This window comes from Chelon labrosus (genome assembly GCF_963514085.1).
Source record: "Chelon labrosus genome assembly, chromosome: 15".
NCBI lineage: Eukaryota > Metazoa > Chordata > Actinopteri > Mugiliformes > Mugilidae > Chelon > Chelon labrosus.
Genome location: NC_140348.1, coordinates 26,332,144 through 26,358,173, shown reverse-complemented (window position 1 = coordinate 26,358,173; position 26,030 = coordinate 26,332,144). Strand labels below are relative to the sequence as shown.

Sequence of the window (26,030 nt, the reverse complement as noted above, 5' to 3'; positions counted from 1 at the left end):
TGAAAAAAAAAACCTCTTCTGTCTGTCAGTCAGGACATCGACATCACTGTTTCCTGCACATGTGATCTTTGCCTATGACACACGCACACTTGAGTAATGGCAGAAGACGGTCGTATTAACTGGATTTGAAAATGGTCACACTGACCTGAATATGCTGACCCTGATTATAAGACAGTTTTAGTCATCATGAATATGTTTCCGGCTCCCCATGTGGCAGCAGAACATATTACAGGAGCCTTTAGAAACTATGAATGGGTGTCGGGAGATCGGTATCCAGGCATTTTTAAAATGATCGGATCGTTATCGGGCTTTAGCCAAGGCCGATCTTTTTTAGTTATTTAATTATAAGACCATGTCCCTGTAGCGTCAAAGAGGTTGGCTAATGTCAAAGCTGCCAAAAGTCGATCAAATGACTAAACATGACTGCTGTGTGGAAAAACAATTAGTAAATTATGCAATGTCATTGTTTGTTGAGGTGGTAATAGGAGATCAGCATCAATACTACCAACTTGATTCAACACCAAAAATCCCCTCCCAAAAAAAAAACAATACACCCAGTCCACTCAGACAAAGGCTGCACCCAAACAACAACAAACACTGAACGTTTAAAAGAAGAGAAAAGTTTCCTGGAGACAGCGTCAAGGAGAAACATCTTCCAGAGAGGGTTAGGGAGTTTATGGCAGAACATTTCTGGAGTAGAGAACACAAGGTACCGGCTACCCTCTCCACACTACATTAACTTTGACAGAAAGATTTATTGGACAGAATCCAGTCGACTCTAGGAGAAGACAAGGAAGACAAGGAAAGACTTTAGGAAGTTTAGTTTATTTAAGATCGGTTCGGCCAATACTGAATATTAAAAGAGCGGTATCGGATCAGCGGGCAAAAACACCTGATCAGGGCCTCCCTAGATGCAGTGTTCCACCATGCGCAGTTCACCACTTTCACTGGGGTGTTGTAGACTTTGGCTTGGTTCAGAGGGCGTGGGGAGGCTGTACAGTGCAAGTTATCAAGAAGTACAAGATATCTGTGTGTGTGTGTGTGTGTGTGTATATACACAGTGTGGCTGCTTACATCACACTCTCTTGTCAATCAAGATATGTGTGTTGGTGCATGCGTGTGACGTCAAAGCTGGGTAGATGGTTTTCCATGGAATAATTTGCTGCCATGTGGAGAAGAGAGACACACCCAGCTAATGTAAATGGGAAGTGGAATGCACTTTTATGCACTTCTATGGGGCTAAACATAGCATTGGGTGTTGGAAGAAGCTAAACGGCCGCCATCGTATTCGCCAGTTAAACCACGACCCACAGGAAACCCCGTTTGGAGTGGGGAGAAGTGCTCAGGAATGGTGGATGCAGACAGGGTAAAGAGGTCTGTTTTTTCAGAGACATTTTTCCATGTTGCTGTTGCCAGCTTGGAGTGCTACTTCACAACCCAGGCACTGTTGAGGCTCTTGTCCTTTGGACGATTCCATTTTTCCTCCATAAATGTCCAAGCAAAATGACAATAACATGCTTATTTCATTTATATATTTATAACATATATAATTTATTATGTATTGGTAATTGTTATATTTAGAGATGAATAAGACTCATCGAATAATACAAATCTTATTTGCAAACTTGTGAAAATATGCTAATTCACTGGATGTTTTAGCAGCTTTGATTGTGAACATGTCCGACTGACACACAACCAGACAACACAACCCAACAGTCATTTTATGCAGTGGTTGGTCGGCTTTGTGAACATATGATAGCAGACAGATTAAGCCTTTGACGTTCTCTTCTGTATATTGAGGCAGGATTGTTATTAAAGCTTACTGGAGCCTTAACTTGGCTCCATATAAACCAGCTTTAAACAACAGCGTCATCATATTTACTGAAAACATTAGACCCAGCTGCTAACCACAGAGTGTGGCGAGCACGTGAACCACAAAGGGGCATAAACAAATAGAGAAACAGCAGCAAGGAGTTTCAGTAAATGATATTTGCTCTGTAAGGTACTGGTCAGTTAGTGAAGTGTCTACAATTTGCCAGCATTCGGCTTATTGCATGACATACAGTACATCCATGGTGTCCAATGTTCAGCTCACCAGACCCTTGCAACTTAGTCAAACAAGTCCATATTTTATAGCCCGCTCTGCCTGCGACCCCAGATCATCCACAGAGCCCCCAGTGCTGCAAGTCATTTCCTTTGAGAGGGCAACTCTGGTCTTCTGGAGCTGATGTAGGTGTTTTTCAGAAAATAACCATTCCTCCACAACTTCTTTGTGGGGGAAAGGTTATTTTCAGGAACCGCTCTGTTGGGAACTAATTATGCTCTGGCAAAGATCTGCAGAGCCAATGAAATCGTTTGGGTGGGGCTTTACGTGGTGATGGACAGAAGACTAACAGCGACGTAGTCATAGATGTCATCTGAGTGCTGGGGAGTTGAATTAGTTTACAACTAAAGAGCACTGGTGTCCATTTTCTGCACTCAAAAATGGTAAAAACTTGTGCCACGTAATGTTTGCATATTACTATCGTACACCGATCAAGCATAATATTATGACCACTGACAGGAGAAGAGAATAACATCAACCATCTTGTGACAGTTCAATGTTCTGCTGGGAAACTTCTGGACCTGGCATTCATTGGTGTGGATGTTACTTAGACATGTAGCACCCACCTAGACCAGACCAGGCACCCCCACCCCATAGCAATGACACTCCTTGATGGCAGCAGCCATCCCCAGCAGGATGCAGCCTGACACAGACACACACACAAAAACACTTTAGGAACAACTAAAAAAAAAAACATGAAGAACAGCACAAGGTGTTGACCTGGCCTCCAAATTCACTAGATCCCAAACTGATCAAGTATCTGTGGGATGATCCACAGAGGCCCCTCCCCTCAAAGGCCCCCCCACTAAAAACATTCTGTTGCCAGACACCACAGGACACCCTCAGAAGGCCCATGTCCATTCTCTGATGACTCACCACAAGGGAGACCTGCACAATATTAGGAAGGTGGTCATAATGTTATGCCTGATTGGTGTATGTAATTAGTTTACAACAGTCTAGAGTTAATGTCTTTTAGTATATAACTGGACAACCTACAGTCCAGTGTTTATTTTCCATTTACTGCTAACCCCAGGGGCCTTCCTGTTTATGAGGTCTGGACTGCAAGTCACACACAAGCGTGCCATTACACACGAAAACACACACACACACACACATATGCACCAACCAAAACAACCCCAGAAAGCCCGACCCACTGCTTTGTTTTGACAAGAGGGCTTTGCCCAACTGGAGAAGTGAGGAGGAAAGGGGGAGGAAGGGAAGCAGTGAGGAAAGAAAACCAGTCAAGTTGCATGCTTTCAGTCAATCTGTGCTCTGTTGCTTTCCAGGAAACAAACCTGTTTTGGTCTGGACTTCTCAATGTTGCGTGCGTTCACATGCCAGTCAGGAAACTGGAAATGTTAACCAGACTTTTTACAAAAGCACGCAGATAAACAGCTAGAAGCCTCATAAGTACATGTACATATCTTTGATCTGTCAACTCAAAAGTGGTGCAGTATTCTAATCCAATACACCTTTTTGTTACCAAGGATTTACTAGCGGTCTGTTCTGTGTGTGCACTGAGAATAAGTCTTGTGTTTATATTGTATATAGGGATGTCTCAATCATGTTTTATTGCCCAGCAATCCGACATTGATCTTTCAATATTCAGTACTGGCTGATCTGAGTCCCGATTTGATAAAAAATAAAAGGCTTTTCTTATTTTGCTTGTTCTACTAGATCATGCATCCACCGTGGGACTGTATTACTGTTAATGTTGCGAGGAGACAGTGGCGGCAGACAGTAGACGGTAGACGGTGTGTTCTCTGCTCCACAAATGTTCTGGTCATTCACCGCTGCAATAAACTCCCTAACCCTCTCTGGAATAGTTTTCAGAATATTTATCAGTTTTAAGTCAGATGGAATTTAGTCAGTTTGAATCTAAGCATTGTGCATATGACCCCTTGTCTGGTTTGTTTGTTCAGCTGTTAACACTGTAATTTCGCTTGGGAGTGGAACAAAACAACTGCACTGAGACTCCTGACAGATGGCTGTCACCACATAAGCTCTGGAGCAATCTGTTGGTGCTGGTGGTGGTGGTGGTGGGGGGAGTTTAGCAAGATCCAAACCAACTTCTTGGTGTTCTCCACGGACACGGTAGCAGCTTGCATAGCCAGACAATGTTTCTTTCACCAATAGTCCAGAACACAGGGCCTCCTTCATGTAAACATCCCTCAGAAACATTTCACCAATAAGGGGAGTTAAATGTTCTCATGTGGTTTGTAGAGATGTTCTGGTTTGCTTGTATTCTTCTCCAGACCAACAAGAAAACTCTCAAAGTTTACTAACTCACCAACTGAAAACAAACTACTGGATAATTGTGATAAAAGGTTCATGTTACCTTTTGGATACCTCAACTCCTCATCCTAACTCTCAGGCTGAGCCCATCCACTCTTTGAAGGAACATTTTTTCCAGTCACTTCATTAAATTTCAACCTAAAGGTGTTGGTTGGGACTGAAAGTATTTCCTTCAGACTCAGCACCTCGTGTCAATCCAGTGCCGTACCCACATTCCCTCAAACGTTTCAAAAGTCTGGATCTCTTTCAGTAGGAATAGTGGACTCTACAGCAGGGGTGGCCACATGTTTTTCATAGACGGCCACATATGGAAAAATACAAGCAGGGCTGGGCCACTTAGGTGAGGTATAACTGCAAATAGATGTAGATAAATGATGCTTGATGAATGGTAATGATTTAAGAAATAAAAACAGTCTGCATCCCAGCTTTACATTAAAGGTTTTTAGCTTCTTAGTCAGGATGATGCAAACTTGCAAACAAGTAATTGGACTTATTAATACAATGGAATATACAGGTTTTAACTTTTTGTAGTACTCAGTGGGAACAGTGATGCTTTGGACTGAAGGATGGTTGGTAGGACAGGAGGAGGTTTGGTGGTTGAGATGTGAAGGACATCACAGAGATAGCTGTTGGTCATTCTGGTTCTCAATCTGATTTTCTGTAATAGAATAGAATAGAATAAAACTTTATTGTCCACCGAATGTAAAGTAAATTATTGTCAACTTCCTGATACAAAGTTAACAGCTGTGTGGTGTCTGTGGAATCTCTCACCACATGCAGTCAACAAGTCTTCAGTTCAACTGTGTTTCTAGACATGCTAACGTTGTTGAATGCTGCCTTTGTTTCCAGGAGACTTTAGTGAGGCGCTCTTTTATGAAGTCACCATCTGAGAAAGGTTTCCCATGTCTCAATGAGTTGAGAACCTCAGAACTGGTTATTGTGGTATTTTCCTGTGTTTCGTTAGCATGGATAAAAACTGTTGTAGAGCTTCAGGCTAGCTGCCATTAGCGGACCTTCCTTCTCTCAGTGGGCTCCAGCGTAGGTCTGATGTTTGGTTTCACAGTGTCGTCATGTATTAGACTCATTCACCACAGCAACAGTTTCATTTCATATCAAAATATTCATTCTTTGGTTCTACCATTTTTAGTCACCTGTGGCAAAAGTGTTATTTGTTGAATCTTGTTGAAGCTGCAGCGTTCAAGACGTTAGCACCACCTACTGTTAAAACTAAATAGTGAAATACAGTCAAGTGTAAGTTCCATCTGTGGACCATAATCTGTTATAGTGACATTGCATTGGGTGACCTCCATTCAGTACTGTCTCCACACCTCACATTTTACTCTGACTGCAGAGTTTGAACTAATCAGGATAATAATCAATAACATGTTGTTTTAATACAGTTTGAATTCTGGCGTCTGTAGCTTATTGCTTTGCTTTTTAACTCCAGCGAATCAAACAGTTCTCTGTCTGTTAAGATTTATACTTCAACAACAATGTTTGGACAGAAGATTGTTGTTGAAGTATCTGCGTAAGGGATTTTGGTTCAGTAATCGGATGCTGTTGGTGTTTTCCTCTCGCTCATATGTTTCTTAAAAGGAGTCCTGGGATGTGTTTGCATGCTTCGACACAGCTGGACTATATCAGGCCGTAACAGGATCCACCACAACATCTGGGTCAAGCATGTCTGTGTGTATGTGCATGTGTTCTGGCTCTGTTTCTGTTAAAATGTATTGTTCGAAACACGTTGATTCAGCTTTTGCAGTCACTGTGTTGAGGGAAATATTGTGTCTTAGAGGTCACAAGATTCTTTTTGCTGCAAGTAAACTCAACCTTTTAAGAAACTAATTATAGGACACCGAGAGAAATATAGCAGTATGTTGTATTTACTTAAATATGTCTAATGGGAAATACACCTGTGTGAACTGAAATCATAACATACAACAATACTAGGGTACATGTTGTTGTCCTGAGACAGGAGACGAGGAAGAAAAGCTTGACAGAGCTTTTTAATCCACTGTAAAACTTCACAATATCCTCTTGCCTGGGCTTGAGTCAGTTTTTTCCTCTTTGTGTATTGCTCTAATTATTTTTTTCCTTCGCAGATAGTTCTGCAGACGGAGAAGAAACATGTCCACGAGCGTCATCAGACAACCCTGCAGGCAGGAGAGGAAGGGCAGTTTCTTCAAGGTGTGTAACGTGGTGGACATTTCTGTTGGAAAAATAAGAAATCAGAACCTAACTACAGTCTAACTACAGACGGGCTCATGGTACAGACAAAACACCAAGCATTAAGAGTGGCAAATGAGAAAAGACTACACAGTGTAGATGTGTTTTCTACTTCTTATCTACTGGAGGTCACATTGTTCACTCCTCTCAGCTCTGGCTGACTCCCATCCCCCGAAACAACTCTTGTAGTTATTTATTTTACAAACCAAAACCACGTCCTTTTAGCGCCAAAAGCGCCTTCTTCCTCTTCATTGCCTGGCATCAAAGCTGCTACAAAAATAAATAAACGAAGAAGACGATGACTACTTCTTCTGTTTTAGTGGCGGTTGTCCAGAGTTAAAGCTGACAAAATAGAAGAAGAAGAACCAGAATCTGGAAAATTAAGTCAAGTCAGACAGAAATTTGTTAATTATGCAATGGGAGTGTTTGGTGAGGTGGTAGTAGGAGATCATGATTCAGTACTTCGAACTTGATTTAACGCCAAAAAACTGAACAGAATCCATGGAGTCCACTCAGGCAAAGGCTTCCTGGAGACAGTGTCAAGGAGAACAATCTTCCAGAGAGGGTTAGGGAGTTTATGGCAGCATTGGATGACCAGAACATTTCTGGAGTAGAGAACACAAGGTACCAGCTACCCTCTCCACACTAAGATAGGAAAAGCCTTTATGAATCTCCACGGGAGGACATTTTGTTTATATAAGATCGGATCATGGGGCAGGAAAACTTGATGGACCTGTATATTTTTATAAAATCAAAAGCAAGTCCTGTCCTTGAAATCCAATATGTGTCTGAGTTGAAGCATCTCCGTCTGCAGAGAGAAAAACAACCAAATGTTTTTTTCCGTGCGTATTATTACAATTTGCTATCAGAAAGTCATCCTCTGGTTGTAATTGTTTGAGGTTGTCAACCTGAAATGTGTCTTTAAAAAAAAAACAAATGAGTCAGAATTTGTGAATTCCCCTAAAAAGAAAAGAGAGCTGAGTTTATTCATTCCTCGTTGTGCTGAAGGTTACCAAATAGAAACGCTGACAAAGTAGATAGATAACTGGGAAATGAAACAAATGACTTCAGTGTCACGCTGGAAGGGATCAGGGTCAAGTAGTGGTCTCATGAAACTGGTTAAACATTGGATGAGCTCCTGTTAAGACTCACTCGTTTGATAAAATGCATTAGATTAATTCAAGGTTTTGGTTTTGTACAATAATAAAAATGACCTAATGACATTTTACCAGCATGTCTGAGTTTTACAAAACAAGCAGGATTTAGAAGACAGTACCAAATAAATGGAGTCACGTTATTTCACTGATATGGAAATTATTTGGTTTTGCAATGTCCGACGTGGAAGCGGCCGCAGTGCTGCGTAAAGTTTTTAAAAAAGAGTTTATGTAGCAGCATGAAAAACCAGTAGAAACACAAAACTAGGGATGTCCTGATCCAAGTTTTTTACCCCCCGATCTGATCAGAGTCCTGATCCGATCTTAAATTAAAATACTTAAGCTACATTTTTGTGTTAAATACTGTGAAGACAATCATGTCAGAGCTGTGAATTCTGTCAGTGGGTGTCCTGGGTTAAACTTAACTCACACAGACGGGTTTTTACGAAACGTTTCCTCTGTAGCAGCTCTGGTTGGTCAATGGGAAGTGGTCAGGCTGGGGATAGATCGTCTTGCACACACCCACACATACACACCCAAACACACACTGGCACTTCCCTATAGAGGGTCAGTTACTGGTGAAAATGTATTACCTAGGTCCTAATTCCTAACCCCAGCTCTTGTCTTGTCCGCATCAAAGTCCCAGACATCGGTGGCAGATGCAAGGACTTTGAACAAACTCTGGTCAATCATGAACGATGTCCACCACGCTCTGCACGACACCATAGCCAGGCAGAGAAGCTGCCAAGAGACAAGTTAAGGAGGACGTTCGTCCTTTAGGACATACGTCTCTACAGCGCCTCCCTGTGAGGACACAACCGGACTGTGGTTGCTCTGATGCTGCTATGTATTTATATTTTTATACAGTATATCACCACGTGTCTTCATATCCATATTTATTGCATTATATATATTGTATATCTTTGAATATTTCTTATAAACACCTTGATAGACAGGTAGCAGGTAAACAAAGTTCATCTCTTAGACCGGTTGCAGGAGTACACAGTCAGAGTAGACGCCTTTCACAGACACACATGTGCATATGTTTGGGTTAAAGCTGATTACTTCCCAGTTATTTTTCATTAAATGTTTCCATGTCTGTGTCTCTGTAGCTGATTGACTCGTTTGCTTGGGAAATTGGCACTCTGAAGAAGGAGATGGGGAAAAAGACAGAGCAGTCTGCAGAAGGAGACCAGAAGACAGACACACTCCTGGGGTGAGTGCACATACCAATGTCTGGATACCTCTCTAAGTGTCTGTGCCTGCTCTCTGTCGCAGGTCCTGTTGCCATTTAATTCAACATTATCCACTTTACCATAGCTTCCAGCAGAGGGCACTCTTGTGCTTATAGAGATGTGAGTGTCACTGAGCCATGCAAGGAATCAGCAGATAGACAAGCTGATATACGTTTGTTTCCCGCTAGTCCTTGAACCTGAATGACAGTATCTCAGACTCGTAGATAAACATGATCGGCACGTTCGAGCTGAAGACGTCAGTGAGAATGTTCACTGTGACGTCCTGGTGATTAATTCCTCTTCTGAGGTACAGCTTCTGCAGAACCAGTTGAGGTGTTGAGGAAGTGTGAAATAGGTTGGTGGTATCTTGAAGCCCACGGTCATGAATTCCAGTTCATCTATTTTTTTTTTTAAAACAATAAATGTGAAAAACACAGAACTAGTCAGAGTCTCTCCGATTTTTTTTGCCATGGGAACTGTTCAGATCTTGAAATCTGTGGTCATCGTAAAGGGCAGAGAGATCGCATTTGAGCGATCCGATCTCAGTCCACATGTGGAGGTGGTCTGGGACACATGTGACCTCCTTCCTTTGGTAGTGTGAACACACAGTGAGTCCTGGGTCACATTAAAGACCACCTACTCAACAGGGGTGCTCCTACTTCAGTGAAGTTTTGCTTCATTCACTCAAAAAAAAGACACACAAACATTATCATAAATGCTGACCTGAAAAAAAAGGAAAAAAAAAAAACATTAAGTGAGAACCTTTTAAAATATTCTGTCCCTGTAGCTGTTAACAGGCTGGTGCATAATCAAGAATTAATAAAAGTATTTCATATGAGTTATTAAATAACGTATCAGCATGTGGTTAATTACGGATGTGATCATGATGCATGAGGAACAGCTGGAGTTATTATTTCCTCAATCACTGATTAAGAGATTAACGGTGCATGTGGAAGCTTCCAGGGTTGGCGTTATAATCTGAGTTTAGTGCAGATCCGACTAACGTCAAAGTGAAGATCAATAAATAATAACGTGTGAAGCCAAAGTCATGATGCACTCACATAAAACAGTGCTGTTCTTGGTTCTGAAACAGCAACAGAGATCCATCAGAGACAGTGGCAGTCAAAAATATTCTACTGTGCCCCAGATGATGTTGGTGTTTATTTGCATACAGAGAGTAAAAATGAGATGGGATCCAGAGAGCTGGATCCTGAAGCTTGTCACGGATCTTAATGCAAGGTCTGAACGGGGCTGTAAATTTTAAAGTCAACAGTATGTTTGTCAACATCTGGTATTATATTGAACCGTCTCCAGTTTTTCTGTGTGTTAAGTGTCACCACCCAGCTTTTAAGCGGTGATTAAAGAGTCAGACAACACTAGGTCTTAGAGTGCAGATCAAACCCAGTTAATGGTTTCCTGGTGTTCCCGGTTTATATGCATTTGAACCCAGTCCACTCAACTTTCAGCACTGACGTGAAACACAAAATGTTGATCTTTCCGTTTCCAGGCTGGGTGAAGAGGTGGGGGGCCTCTTCCTGCAGGCCTCGCCTTGCGTCGGGATCAGTGCAGGGCTGGCTGGAGCGAGAGACTCGGGCTATGACTCCCTCCGCCGGCGGCTCAGTGTCCTGGACAGACTGGTGCACACACATGCTGTGTGGCTACAGCTGGGCCTCAGCCACCAGGATGCCACGCGTATACTGCAGAGCCAGCCCACCGGGGTGAGGGAAGGGAACAGCAGCTTCTTGTTTTCAGCACTGTTGACTTAAAGTGCTCACTTTGTCGCACGAGTTTTCACTTGTTGGCAAATGAACACATGTAATAACAGTTGCATTTAGGTAGCATGCAGATGTTGACATTCAAATCCGTGTTACAGATTATTTTCAAAGACGTATGAATCAGTAGAACGTGATAAAGAATGACACAGTCCTTCTGCAGACATGAAACATGTTGACTGGATGTTCTCTGCCCTGGTTTGCAGACATTCGTGGTGCGAAAGTCAACCAGCCTGCAGAGGAAGGTGATATCTCTACGCATGGACAAAGACTCTGTAGTTCCCGTCAAAGAGTTCTCTGTCAAGGAGAGCCAGTACAGTAAGAACCCAGGAACTCATTCTTCACATGTTCTTTTCTTTGTGTTCATTTGAGCCGCCTAAAGCCGTCAGTCAAGTTCGCCCCCAGGTCAAAGTGGAAAACTAAATTCTTGTAGTCGTCCCTTATCTGGATTATTTTTAGCATCATTGCACAGAGACAGGAGGAAGTACACCTGGAACAAAATCCTTTCTTTTCCTGTTAGTTTTCTGTTCTGTTTTCAGTCAAATATAATCAGGGGCTTTTGCCTGACTGCATACCGTCTTCTTCTCGTACGTGACGGGAACCCCCAAATTCTTAAGTGTTGAAAGTATGCAGTGTGTGTCAATCACTGCTCGGCGGTTTTCCCCCTGGACTCCAAAGCAATGATTAACTTAAGTGAGACCACTGTACTGGTTGAGCCAGTGTGAAGAGTTGTCGGACAATAAGCTTCACCTTCTTTTGCAACACAATACAAGTTCATGTCGTGGCACTGATAACACATTTCTACCTCCGTCATGTTCTTCATCATATCATCGCAGATCTATTACTGAAACCGCTTATCTTGCGTCATACTTGAACTCCCTCAGGCGGCAGGTAGCTTAGAAGCTTGAGGTGTGTAATTACTAGGGACATCCCGATTAAATACCGACCTTTTAATATTCAGTATCGGCCGATCCGAGTTCATATCCGAGCTCAAATGACAGGCCTAAAATAAATAACTACAAGATATCAGGCTTGGCTGAAATGCCTGCAAAAAAAAAAAAAAAAAAACCTGATTGGTTTTTGTGTAGGTCCGTTAACCAGAAATGTTCTGGTCATCCAAACTCCCTAACCCTAACTACCTGAAACAGCAGCTTTGATGCTACGCAATGAAGAGGAAAAAGACGCTATTGATGCTCATAGGACGTGCTTTTAGTTTGTGACAGGCCTAAAATAAATAACTACAAGAGATCAGGCTTGGCTGAAATGCCTGCAAAAAAACCCAACTGATTGGTACATCTCTAATTGGTGCCGAGATTAGATTGGAGACACGGTCGATGAGAAGTCGTGGGTTTGTTGCTGTCTAGACAAATGTTTGGATTCAACCTACTTTCACATAACATTTTATTGCTCTGTTTGTCCTTCCGCTTCCTTCTCACAATTTAACCCCACAGTGAACAATACGTTTAGTTCAGTGCCAAGAGCCTCACCTGTTCGCCAAGTTGTCAAACAAACACCTTGGTTTGAAGGTTTCATAAATGAGAAACGTAGAGAAAAAAAGTGAAAAGACAGAGCTTGATCGTGTTGTTCTGTTCTCTTGCAGCTTTCTCCCTGGAGGGATCAGGCCTGAGCTTTTCAGACCTTTTCCGCCTCATTGCATTCTGCTGCATCAGCAGGTGAGTTCGACAACTAGAAAGACATGCAAACCGCTGCTACACTGATTTGTGCCTCACCCGTTGGTTTTCTCTTTTACACTGTTTTATAGTTTTTTGACCACTTTACACGGCACTTTTTGTAAGTCTGGTTATTCTGCCCACAGCTGCAAAAACCGCAGACAGTCATTTAATCCCAGTTTCACCGTGAGATTCAAACTATTTGCTTCAGAAATCTGCAGGTCTAAGTTTAAGCCTTAGACACTTGAAGTTTGTTCGACTGACATGTTTGGAAACTGTCTTTAAATGCTTTGGAAGGTCTTATAAAAGAGCCACAGAGAGGAGAGCAGCAGCATTACCCTCTGGCTGTGCATGCTTGAATTCAGGTTTCAGCCAAACACACCCAGGCAGAGAAATGCGGTTTTCCAATTTAGTGACTCACTCGCTGCTTTTGGGAATAAGCTTTCAGTCCCGCCCACTCTCATGCACGTTTTCCCTTTCCTTGTCTCTTCTCTCTGCCTTTCACTCGTTCTTTTTGTCTCTTTCTTGTAGGGATGTGTTGCCCTTAACTCTGAAGCTCCCGGAGGCCGTCGCTTCGGCCAAAACGTTTGCTGATCTGGAGGAGATTGCGAAACTTGGATCAGGTTTGTTGTCTAATCTGTATCCGGTGTATGTTTGGGGACGAGCATGCTACGGGAAAGTCTGTGATTGTTTTTGTTTAGGTCCAACGTTTAACAGTTAACTCATTGCATACGGCATGCTATTCTTAATTTGTCCACTAGTAAGAGTTGTAGACATAACACTGAGACCCAGATGGCAACAATGTGCAAAAATGCACTTTTTTTTATTAGGAATTTTAGGTTATTCATTAAATGTTTTGTAAAAAGGATAGTTCATTAGCTCCCCCTGGTAGCTGACTGCAGTATAAGTCATAGCTCCACCCCCTCCATGTTAGTGGGCGGGACTTGGGGCAAACTATAATGCACGTGAATTAAAAAACTTTATTTTATGTTTTTCTGTAATTTTAAGTTAGTTATTTGACGCTATAGAAACGGGATGTGACGTCATGATGATTGACAGGTGCCGCTGACAACTGCTCCGTGAAGTGGTCCCGTTAGAACACGAGGTGCAGTGCAGGCAAAGCGCCACACAATTAAATGAGTAACATGACCCTCTATGAAGGTGTCGGTGTCTGTGATCAAATTTACTTTTCCTCAGTTTTCTCCACAGACACAAAACCCTCCATTGTGTCGCTCAAACAGGAGCCTCTTGTGTGAATGAAATAAAAGACACTGAGAGAAACAAGAGGAAGGGAAACGTAGAGAAAACACACTGTACGTCAGCAGATAATTAAAACCACTTTAAAGGACGTCATTGAAGGATCTGTGCTTGTTCGGTGTGTTGCACCGGACTCTTGTAGACGCTGTGGGGTTTATGTTACGCTGGACGTCAGAGCTGAGTCGCGGCAGCACCTACAAAGGTAGATCAGATAAACCCAGCAACAGCTCTGCAGTTTTAAATCACTATTTGTTCCACCTCACCTGGAAGAGGCTTTTTATTTATTTATTTTAAGCCAGGGCGTAGTCATTTAGCTCTGGAATGCCAGTAAACCTCTCAAGCTGTGGGCATTGTGGGTCAGATGGACTTAATAAGTGTCGCGACTCAAGAAGGGGGGAAGAAAAATCATAAAATGTTTATGCGCAACAGATGCGGTATGAGCAGACTGAGGAAACAAACAAAACAGTTTGGCAGCAAAAAAATAAAAAATAAAACTGATGCCATTACAACAATAATTGCTTCAAAGTGACTGGAGAGCTGAGGCAATACGGGATATTTAAAATAAACCCAACCCACAGCATAACTCAGTAATACTACACTTCTCAGTACGTGACTACATACTATAGGTTCTCAAGGTTTTCATAGGATGAATGAGTGGATGTCCTATGTGTTGATATCACCACGCAGAGTGAGAACTCTCCACTTTCTCTCACTGGTCAAACTGATGCTAGTGTCCCAGGGATAGTGGTGGCACCATCTTGCTAGTTTGGATCCAGAGTCAGAGCAGTGCTGTCTGAGAGAGGAGCCACGTTACCGATGCCCCGCCCACACTTCCTTGAGACTCAGTGGCGATTGGTTAATGCTGCACTCTGCTCTACCTCCATGAGTTGCAAAGACATGTTGGATTATACACCGAATTTAGAAGATTTTTTTTTCCTTCTCTCATGGTCCTATGGGACAGTTGACAGTGGCAACTGTCAATTATCATGACGTCACATCCTGTTTTTACAGCGTCAAGAAACTAAAACGAAACTGGATTCTTGAACATACAACATTATATTAATTACCTAAAATGACTGAAACCATCCTTGAAAATAAATGTAATTGACGTATAGTTTTAGTGTTTTAGTTTGGCCCAAGTCCCGCCCACTAACATGGAGGAGGTGGAGCTTATGACCTATACATCAGCCAGACACCAGGGGGAGCTCCACATGCTTTGGCTTCACTATTGAGGATTTGTCATGGCGTCCACTTTTTTATACAGTCTATGGCTGAAACCACTGGTTTGAGATCTGAAATCCAAATGGAGTGTTACCAGCTACAGTAGAGGTTTCTGCATTGGGTCTGATTTAGTTCGCTCTTTGCCTTATCTCTTTATATTGTTTAGTTTTTTTCCTAAGACCTTTGTTATAAAAGTCTGTCTTATATTTTACTGACACACATCAGTTGAGCACATCCTCAATCAGATCCTTGATCAGATACCAATCTTGGGAGTCCCAATCCATTCTTAAATAAACTAAAGTTCCTTCCCTGTAGATTCCTAAAGGCTTTTCTTGTCTTCAGGCCTGTCCAAGGTAATGTAGTGAGAGGCTAGCGCATACCTTTGCTCCAGAAAACCTGTGTTCTCTACTCTACAAATGTTCTGGTCATCCAACATGGTTCTTCTTCTTAGATTTTTTGCAGCTTTGACACAAGCCAACCGCCACTAAAACAGAAGGAGAGGACATTTTGCTGCCATAGAGACGTGGTTTTGTTTTATGGCAGACCTAAAATAAATAACTACATCAAAATAATTACTGCCTGTTGTTTCCTTGACCTATTTTTCTTCATCTGCCTTTCATGATGACGTTGAAATACCTCTGAGAGAATCACAGTAGTTGTCTACATGTCTCAGATAGCATGTTAGTTGGGTCTATTTTTGGCTCCAGTTCAGCTGTCATGTCTCTCTGCAGAATGCCCTTGACTTTCCCGGTTCTGACATCAACCATGTCAAACCACATTCCTCTCTTCTCGCCGTTCTAGGTGCACTGTGTGCTTTTGTGTTTGAACTTTGTACAGGAGTGTATGTTGTCTATACCTTTGTGAACCATATTCATTTCTTACGAAGTAGGGGTGTTAGAGAAGCAAAAAAAAAAAAAAAAAACGTACAATAATTATCAAGAATAGACATGAGTAGAAGGGAAGTAGGAAAAACTTGTCTCACTGTGTTTGAAAGTGAGAGGAGACCACGCAACTTGAACTGAGAGGGCGGGACGGAGGTGGGAACAGATGCTAACAGCCCGCCCACTCACTTATTAACATGAGTGAGTCATAAAGCAAGACTGACTGTGTGCGAACCACAGACACCAGTGGAGTTTCAGCTTGTGGATACACAGCAGCGTGCGTTTTTTTTCCCTGCAGAGAACAGAGAAAGTTAAGACTCGGTGTGAGATCAACGGCTCGTCTGTCGTTCTGCTTTGGGTTTCCAGTGAGTATTGTTGCTCTCTCTTCAGCTGTGTGCTTGTGTGAAGGAGCTGCGCTGTGTCAGGCACTAGTATCCCTCGTGTCGTATTGTTTGCGCCGCCGTCTGTTGTTTTTTTAGTCTTGGACTCTGCAGGTTTAACAAACGGTTATGTCAAAGTTGTGTAGTGATATTTATCTCTTTGTGGTTTGCTGCCTGACAAGGTGAACCTTTTCTTCTGTGAAAAACTGTTTTGTGGCTTTCTTTGTTTTTTGCTGCCCTTTGCTGTTGATTGATGGAGTCTCTAATAGTGTCGTCTACCCCAAAAAAATATTTTCTCTGTTGGTATCGATGTAATCTAGCATCAGTCATTTAAAAAATATTTTTGAAACAAAAGATAACATATATTTACATTTGTTCTGATTAGGGATAAGCCCTGATACTGATCTAGATATTTTTTTAAATTGTCGCATTGGTATCTGGCTTCAGCCAAGCCTGATCTTTTGTAGTTGTTTATTCTAGGTCAGCCATAAAACCTAAACCACGTCCTTATAGCGTCAAAACTACTTCTTCCTCTTCTGGTGATTGAATAAAAACCAAATTCACGTGACTAAATACGAAATAAGTTAGAGAGAAATCTTGTGCATTTATCCGATGTGGGTGGTAGTAGTGGATCGTTATTTCAATACTTCCAACTTGATTTGCAACCCTAACCCTTGCCCAAAATGCTAAGTTTAAAAATGAGAAAAGTTTCCTGGAGACACTCTCAGTGAGAAAAATAATCCATAAAGGGTTAGGGAGTTTATGACGTTGGATGACAAGAACATTTCTGCAGCAGAGAACGTGTTATCTGGAGCTACCCTCTCCTCTCTACAGACCAATTATTCACGTCATGGGGCTTACCTGTGACGTCTTTAATTAATCTTGTAAAAAATAGTTTCATCTGAAAGCCTGTGAAAAGGTAGCTACAGGACCTGATTTGATGAGTGTTGCTTTCAATCCACATACTACCACATAATACGAGTATGATCCAGGGGATGTGACGGGAAGCCGGTGTAATAAATTTGGCACTAATGGGTTGTATAAAGTCCATATAACAATCTAACTCTGTATTTTCTTCTTGTATTTGTCTCACAGGCTTCTGGGATGCCCCATTGTCCCGCACAAGGAAAGCATCGTTGACTGGGACAGCGGCTGCTCCCGACAGACCGCCCCCGCCAACCCAAAGACCAGTCTCGGGGCACCCCAAGCTTCAAACCCGCAGCCCGTCTGAGCTTGATTGTTGCCAGACCAACGGAGCACTGTGCTTCATCAACCCCCTCTTCATAAAGGTTCACCAAACCGACGGCGATGACCAGAGCACCGTTCCCGACGCCCCTGACAACGCAAAGCAGGGCTTGAGGGGAAAACCAAGCAACACAGAAACTACCAACGAGGGAGCTGTTCACTCTTGTGGTGAGATCAACCAGTCGGATCAAAGAAACCTCGGTGGAAATACAGAGCAAGAGCAAGACGGTATCAGTCAAACCAGCAGTTGTCGGAAGCTAAGCGTTGCTGACGGCGTGTCTCGGTCCCCGCCCCCTCGCCCACCGCCGCCTCGCTTTTCGCCGCAACGCTCGGGCCCTCCTATCCGACAGCGCAGCATGCCAGAAAAGATCGCCTGGATCAACAGCCCCAAGGAGAAGGTGGAGGAGAAGGAGAGGAGCAGTAGTCTCCTCTCTCGCCTCGGCTCCTCGCTAAGCATCAGCCCCTCATCTTCCCCTCCCAACAGACTGAGCATCAGCTCCCCCATATCCATCCCCCGGCGGTCCCTTCCCCTCTCTCTGTCGTCTCTGTCCTCATCCCCACGTCGAGCCAAAGCCTCGCCATCGTCCAGTCAGGAGGATGCTAAGTGTCATTTGGCGCTGGAGGAGCAGACCATTGAGAAAGCCCTCCTTAGGGCCAAGCTGTCCAAGCAAAACTCTACCCAAACCACCACCCAGGACTTGTGCAGCCCTGCTGACGCTTCCCTGACGACAACAAGCAAGCATGAAGAGGAGAAAACAAGCGAGGAATGCAGCGGGGGCGGTCAGCGACTGAGTGACATGAGCCTCTCCACCGATTCCTCAGACTCACTGGATTTCTCTCAGTCCTCCGCCTTCTTCATTCCTTCCATGCACGACCCCAGCCCTCCCACCGTGGCCGACTTTGACGCCCACCTCCCCCTCTCCCTCCCACCGTCCCACCTGCCTTACTCCGACGACGACGAGGACGACGAAGACGAAGAGGAGCCCGACTATGGCGTGAGCCTCGAGAGCGATCAGGACCAGGACCAGGACCTGACCATGGTGCCACCCGGGCACCGAACAAAGCGCCGCCCCAGCGCCAGCGCTCTGGTCCTCCAGAAAGCCCTGCGGGGGCATCTGCGCAAGATGAGCGGCGTTTTCAACTCGTTGCTGACTCCTGAGAAGAGGGCGACCCGGAAGGTAGTGGAGCTGTCCAGGGACAAGAACACGTACTTTGGCTCCCTGGTGCAGGACTATCTGAGCTACATGGGAGAGGGTGCTGGCGCCCAAGCGTGGCAGAGTTACGCTTCTGGACTGGAGCTGCTGCAGACTCTCCGCCAGTTCATCACGCAGATGAAGAGCTACCTTCGACAGAGCTCCGAGATGGAGCCGCCAATCGAGAGCCTCATCCCTGAAGACCAGATTGGTGAGTTATCCGTTTTTTTCTCACCTGTGTTATTTCACGAGTTTTCAATTCAATGTTCTATTGCCGCATACCTGGAAAACAATGTCACTTTAACTACAATAACTGTACCAAAAAAATTCGGTCAACTACTTTTAGAAGACCAGTGACATTTTCTAGCTTTTTAAGCAACGTGAACTCATCATCTACTCAGGAAGTGTGATGTGAGTAATTTCTGTGTGTGTTTGCAGCTGTCTGATTACTTTAGGCGAATATGAGTGAGTAATCTTAATTCTACTGGAAGTACTATGTCAAAGAAAGCACATTTAAAGCAGATGCAGCAGTTTCAGTTCAGCATTTTAGCAGTGAGGACATCGGTCAAACGTGTCCTCACGTGTTTGAAGCTGGGCGCGTGAACGTGTGCTTCTGTGTGTGTGTGTGTGTGTGTGTGTTACATTCCTGGTGAAACCATTTTCTGGTACACTTAGTTGTATGTCGTCATGGCATCTGCATTGCTTTTCGCTCTTACTATTACACAAAGCTGCCGTGAAAGAAGAGCGCCGGACACAATCGAGATCACACTCACACACCTGCCGGAAGAGCAGTCTGAACGCTTTCAATCCAAGATTCAGTGGCTGCGTTAGACTTTGGACAGAGCGACATGTAAACAGAGCGCACAAAGAGGGGTTTATCTCAGGAGGAAGGGGGGGGGGCTCATCCAACCTGTCTCCACTGGCCTCGTTCAAATAGTTCAGCGAAGGGCTGTAATTCTGAAGTCACGAATTCGTATGATGACGCTCTTCTTGAGTGCTGGCATTTAATGATTTACTGGTATTTTTTTTTGTTAACTGTTAGAAATATCTATTTTTAAATCATGTGTCATTAAGCTTTTTGGAAAATCTGTGCTGTCGTACCACTCAGCCTGCAAGTTGTGTAATCGTTGTTGTGCAACTGACAATGACATACTAGATCTATTTGCATTATTGGTGGTGTAAGTTTGGTAGGTTTCGTGTTTTTTAATTGACCCACAATCCAAAACTGATATTTTAATATTCAATATTGGCTGATCCGAGTCCTGGTCCGTTATTAAACTAAGCGTCCTCCCCTGGTGATTCCTTGTATTCTCCTAGATGGTCAATATGAAGCTAAAGCCAGTAGCCTGTTAGCTCACTTAGCACAAAGACTGGAAACAGTGGGAGAAACAGCTAGCTCCACCTTCCAGCTAATTAGCATGGCGTATGTCACTGGATAAATCTGGACACAGAATGAACTCTGCGGCTGCTGACTTCAGATTTGTAAACAACAGCTCGGCAGGGTGGTCGTATAAAGACACTGCAGCAGCTTGTTCTCAGAATATGTCAGGAAACCCCCCAGGTCTAATCCAACTGTTACAACATAGTTTGTGAAGCATACGCCATAAACAGAGCTTCATGACGTCCAGGCTAAATCCCACCCCCAACCACCGATACCGTGTTTAATACTGCGTGAAAGAACAGATACCTGATATGCACTGGCACATTAGATTAAAGCAAGGAAGCTGAAGAGAGGAGATTTGGAATGAGAAAGAGATGGGGCAAAAACAAAACCCAGGAACAAACAACTCATGCAGAGAGTGTCGGAGAGAAGGCGTGAGACAGAATGTGGTGGGGGGGCTTGCCTCTAATCCTCTCGCTCTCATTGGACAGTCGCTATAAAAGAACTGGAGTAAGGCGAGGGATTGCACAGACTTGGCAGAGAGCCCGCAGGGATGCATCTGGGGCGGCCAGCCCCTCAGGCCCAAACAGAAAACGCTCTCTGAAGAAGCCACAGCAAAATATTGTGCAATAGTTCCAAGAAGCAGTTCCCAGTGTGTCAGAAAAAACAGGCCATTCAGAAAACAGTCACGACACTAACGTGGAAAAAATAGGGTTGCAGCTCTGCGGTTCTTCTGAAATATGATTCTTCTTTTAATTAGAAGCCAACAATAGAGATGATGCCTCTGTGACACAATCTTTTTTTCTCCCTTTATAATGTTTTATGTCTCATTTGATTTTCCTTTTAAGTTTTTCTGGTCTCTTCCATAAAGTTGATGTTCATAATCTAAGCAGGAGAGGCTGAAATATCTTTTTAGTTCAAATATGTGTCAAGCTCCAAACAAAATAAAAATAAATGGAAGGTAGAGCTCCAATAATCCAAATGGTAGGGACGTCCCAAACGGTATCGGGCTTCAGCCAAGTCTGATCTTTTATAGTTATTTTTTATAGGTCTGGCTTAAACCAAAACCACATCCCTGCAGCGTAAAAACATCTCCGTGCTCTAGCAGAGGAAGAGGAACCAAAATCACGTGACTGGAAGAACTTTACTCTGGAAAATGAAGTCAGTCAGACAGAAATCTGTAAATGGTGCAATGTGGATGTTTGGTGAGGTGATGGTAGGAGATCACCATTCAGTACTACCAGCTAGATTCAGCACCAAAATCAAAGGCTGCACTGAAACGACAGCAACAAACACTGAATACTGAGGTCTAAAGGCTGATTATTTTTTACCATGCATATCTCTGTGCAGGAAGTAAACAATGTGCATATCAGAAGAGCTCCTTGACTCAGAGACAGGGCAGATAACACACCCTCCCTCCTGATTACAACGAGCTATTTATATCTGAAGGCCACCCTTTATCAACATGCATTTGTCATTGTGTCTGAGCTTAGCTTCATCTTGGTGTGTTTACTTGTATTCTATCTGCTTAAGGTGCGGCCCAACAACTGATCAGTTCAGTTTTGAGTGTACGGTGTTTGTCAGGTACAATTAAAAAATATAAATCTTGTGACGTGCAGGAAACCTGAGCATTTACTACAGATATATTGGCTGGGGCTGGAAGAGGACGGAGAGGATGTTTGGCAAGAGGAAGTTTACATCACGTTGGAAGAGTCACTTGTTTTGTGGCGTGAATTGTTTGAGTGTTATTGCCTGTCCTTGACTGATAAGCTGCCCGCAGGAAAATCAGCTGCACCGGAGAGAGATCTTGGCTTTAATGAATTTGTAGGTTTGGGGAATTTTACTTTAGATTCCTGCACGAGAGTTCAAAGAGGAAGCACAGAGGGGTCAGCAGTTATGCTTGGCTGCAGCTTTTGAAGTGAGGGAGACTAATGTCCAGAGGGAAAATAACCATTTTTACAAGCTTATAAGCCCACAGCTTTACTCTGCGGCGTCTGTAAATCTGAAGACGCCACCCTGTTACAAAGAGCTCTCGACTGTCTGCCCACAGTGAGCGATGCTGGCACCGTTTCCCGTTTTTCATCGCTTCAACAGAGCTGCAGAGAGTCCAGTGATTACTGATTACTGGTATTAAGAAACAAAGACGGTGCTTATTATTCACTTAATACACAAATCACTGTTTTCTCCTGGTTTTAAACTAGGACTGGATCTGTTAATTATGTTCTCAGTTTATTATTTTTTTTCATAAGGTGTCACAAACTAGCTGCACAACACTGTGCTGTGAACCGTGGCCACTTCTTATTTAAAGAAATGACCAAAACTGTTTGTCTAACCACTCTAGCTGTTGACGGTTAGTCCTTTTAAGAAAATGTGCCAGTTCCGACTTCTCTGACAGGAATGTCTGACACGTCTCACAGTTCTCTGTTACATTAAATCTAAAAAGTGAGATTTTGGTTTGTAAAACAGAATAAATTAAACTGAATTACAGATTCAGATTCAGAAAACTTTATTTGTCCCTGGGGGCCAATTTAAGTCACAAGTGAGCAGCATGATGTTAACTTTGACATAAATATTTATTGGACTGAATCCAGTCAAGACAAGGAAAGACTTTAGGAAGCTACAGGAGACCAACTCTAGGACATTTAGGATCAGATCAGGACTCAGATCAACCGATAGTTTATAATAAAAGACCTGTACTGTGTGCCGTGTTTCACTTAAATTCCTCAGATGCTTAAAAAGTGAGAAAAGGGAAATTGTGACCTGAGACACTACTGAGGAAGTTTATTTTTTTTTTCTTGGTCTTCCTCAGACTTACCGTAAAACATTTTTGTACCTCAAACCTGTTGCAGGTTTTTCCAGGAATTACAAAACAAAAAATCTTTTTTGCCCCCCCCCCCCCCCCCCCCGCTACCATTTTAAAAACCTCTTCTGTTAATGTCAAACAAAAAGAAATACAGAGCATTCATTTCCATTAGTACAGACTGTATTTTATTCATCAAAGTCCTACAGATGATATGCAATCACTGAGGAATACCTGAGAATACTTAAGGGACAAATCAATTCCCGCAAACCATGACAAACAAACAAACAATAAAAAGTGTCAGGTATTCATCAGAACTAGGTGGTTTAGGAATGAGGAAGTCAGACTGTGCTGTTGTGAGGCTGATTACCTTACGCTCTACTTGATTGGTCCAAGTCCAGCAGAGGTGTATCAGGAGGTGTGGAGGAGAAACTTTCCACTGACTCTGGGCTACGGGACCTGGACGCAGGCTGGTGCTGGATGTTATCCAGCTGTGGTGGATAGGAAAGTCTGTGACTGCAGATGTGCTCTGCCAAAGAAAAAAGAAAACGCTGACTTCACCAAGTTCTGGAGTGTAGTCAACAACTAACACACACACACACACTCACACACAGAGAGAAACAACATTCACAAATGGTTCTTATTCAGCAGAGCTGTGGTTTGGCCTCTCTGCATCCATCCTGTCTGCGTTCCCGGTGTGTTCAGGAGTCAGGAGCTGAGCTTGTTAAAGCTTGTGTTGACAGTGCCGCAACACACTCATGAGTTAAATATGTGCAGATGGTGAATAATAGAACAATGCAAGTTAATCTGAAGCAGCGATCGGACTTTAACGCCAGGGAGCTCGTACAATACGGAAAATAGTTCTGCAAAATATAGCTGTTGTTAATTAACGAATATACACTCTGATATGTTGACTCATGCAGAATACAAATCACTATCTTGTTTGCTCCAAAGGTTTCTTCTTAGCTCCTCCCAAACGGGCATGTCTTCATTGTTGGGAAAACAAATAATTATCTGCCAGTCAGACTGATTCATCGTGCTGTTATCTGAGGCTGGCACTGAGTCATTCTTTCATCGTAGTTGCGTAAAACTTTATTGTTAATAAACAAAATCCCCTCCTCTGTAGGTTCCTAAAGTCTTCTCTTGTCTTCTCCTAGAGTGGACTGGATTCAGTCCAATAAATCTTTGTGTCAAAGTTAATGTAGTGTGGAGAGGGTAGCTGGTACCTTGTGTTCTCTACTCCAGAAATGTTCTGGTCATCCAACGCTGCCATAAACTCCCTGAAAGCAACAGTGGCAAGGAAAACAGGGGGTCAGGGGGACACACAACATGCTATACAGTAGCAGCAGAGGATTGCATCACTAGTAATAGAGAAGAAATTAGAGGACAGGAGCTCGGTGCCAGAGAAAAGAAATTAGAGGATAGAAGCCCGGTGCCAGAGAAAAGAAATTAGAGGACAGGAGCTCAGTGCCAGAGAAAAGAAATTAGAGGATAGAAGCCCGGTGCCAGAGAAAAGAAATTAGAGGAGAGGAGCTCGGTGCAAGAGAGGAGTAGAGGACATGTGCTCAGTGCATCGTCCCCCAGCAGCCTAGGCCTATTTCAGCATAACTAAGGGATGGTTCAGCCCAGCTCTAAATATAAGCTTGATCAAAAAGGAAAGTCTTAAGCCTAACCTTAAAAGTAGAGAGGGTGTCTGCCTCCCGAACCCAGTTTTGACACTACAGGGACTTGGTTTTGGTTTATGGCAGACCTTCAGCTTGGGGCTGAAGCCTGATACCGAACCGATCATTTAAGAAATGCCTGAATCTGCCCCCATACAGCTCGGGACATCCCTAACGTTCATTCTTTCCCATTGCACACTTTACTGGGCCTCATGTGTGGTTGTCGTAAGAAAAAAAAGTGAACAGATCATGATAGGGTCTGAAGGAACTGATACGTTTTGGTTTTAGTGGGTTTCTAGTGCAGGAACTTTCTCTCAGGGAACAACAATCGTTGAGGAAGACATTCAGATGGAATTTCACACCTACAGCCTTAAGAGCACACAGACTTTGTTAACCTCCTTCTGTTTGCAGAAATTGACAGCGTTAGAGTTAAAAACAATGAAATAAAAAAATCTGTTCAGCGAGCTCAGCCGTGCGTTTCTTCCCGTCCTCAGACCGAGTCCTGGAGAAGGCCATGCACAAGTGCGTCCTGAAACCCCTCAAGCCCGTGGTGAGCGCGGCCCTGCAGGAGTTCCAGGTGCGCAGCGGGGCGTGGCAGGAGCTGAGGGAGAACTTGTCGCTGGCCAAGGCCCGGCAGCCGCAGGAAATGGGCGTGGCCGACGCGTTGCCGCCCGACCCCGTGGCCGTGGAGAAGATCAAGCAGAAGTTCCTCACCATGTGTAAACTCTACTCCCCAGAGAAGAAGGTCAGCATGCTGCTGAGAGTCTGCAAACTCATCTACACCATCATGGAGGACAACTCAGGTAGAGAGCTTCTGCAGATTTCAAGTCCTGACAGTAGATAAAGAGAACTGCACTTTTTGCACTTCAGATATGTAATATTGGCTCATTTTACTGAACAAACAAATACCAACCTCATAGTATTTCTGCTCATTTGTTTGATTGGGTTCTCTGTAGAAATGTAGAAACTCTGAGGGGTGCAGATACTTTCAAGTGGAGGTTGAAATGAAACCTGTCCTCACCACCCTGCTGTGTCTTATTTCAGGTCGCCTGTACGGTGCTGATGACTTCCTGCCCATGCTGACCTATGTGCTGGCCCAGTGTGACATGCCTCAGCTGGACAATGAGATACTTTACATGATGGAGCTGTTGGATCCCTCACTGCTCAACGGAGAAGGTGTCTATTTAAGTCTAGAGAGCTTCCTCCTCTTCAGGTCGAAAACCAAAAATGATCTGCCTCTAACACGCTGTGTGTTCGTATCCAGGTGGTTACTACCTGACCAGCGCCTACGGAGCCATGTCCCTGATCAGGAACTTTCAGGAGGAGCAGGCTGCCAGGGCGTTGAGCTGCGAAACCAGAGATACTCTCCGCCAGTGGCACCGTCGACGCACCACCCAGCGCTCAGCTCCGTCCATCGATGACTTCCAGGTGAGCACAAACACAGACGTAAAGGAAACGGTCTCGTTTCACAACACAGATCACAGTTTAAAACGATCACGATTCAGTCTTTCATAAAAATAAATTAATATAATAATAATAGTATTAATAATTCCGA

At 43.6% G+C, this 26,030-nt stretch overlaps 1 protein-coding gene across 2 annotated transcripts in view; it reads left to right on the top strand.

Annotated features, from left to right (window-relative positions):
* Positions 1 to 26,030, top strand: part of LOC311500578 (ras and Rab interactor 2-like) — a 34,990-nt gene that overhangs the window by 5,890 nt on the left and 3,070 nt on the right. Inside the window, exons 2-11 of one of the 2 annotated variants that reach the window (XM_084562073.1) lie at positions 6,502 to 6,586; positions 8,892 to 8,995; positions 10,522 to 10,732; positions 10,993 to 11,104; positions 12,387 to 12,459; positions 12,988 to 13,079; positions 17,291 to 18,844; positions 24,970 to 25,278; positions 25,520 to 25,651; positions 25,740 to 25,903. In XM_084562073.1, coding sequence (XP_084418199.1) covers positions 6,527 to 6,586; positions 8,892 to 8,995; positions 10,522 to 10,732; positions 10,993 to 11,104; positions 12,387 to 12,459; positions 12,988 to 13,079; positions 17,291 to 18,844; positions 24,970 to 25,278; positions 25,520 to 25,651; positions 25,740 to 25,903 — 2,811 coding nt within the window. In that variant the 5' untranslated portion in view covers positions 6,502 to 6,526. The remainder of the gene's footprint in view (positions 1 to 6,501; positions 6,587 to 8,891; positions 8,996 to 10,521; positions 10,733 to 10,992; positions 11,105 to 12,386; positions 12,460 to 12,987; positions 13,080 to 17,290; positions 18,845 to 24,969; positions 25,279 to 25,519; positions 25,652 to 25,739; positions 25,904 to 26,030) is intronic. The other variant, XM_084562074.1, reaches the window with a different exon arrangement.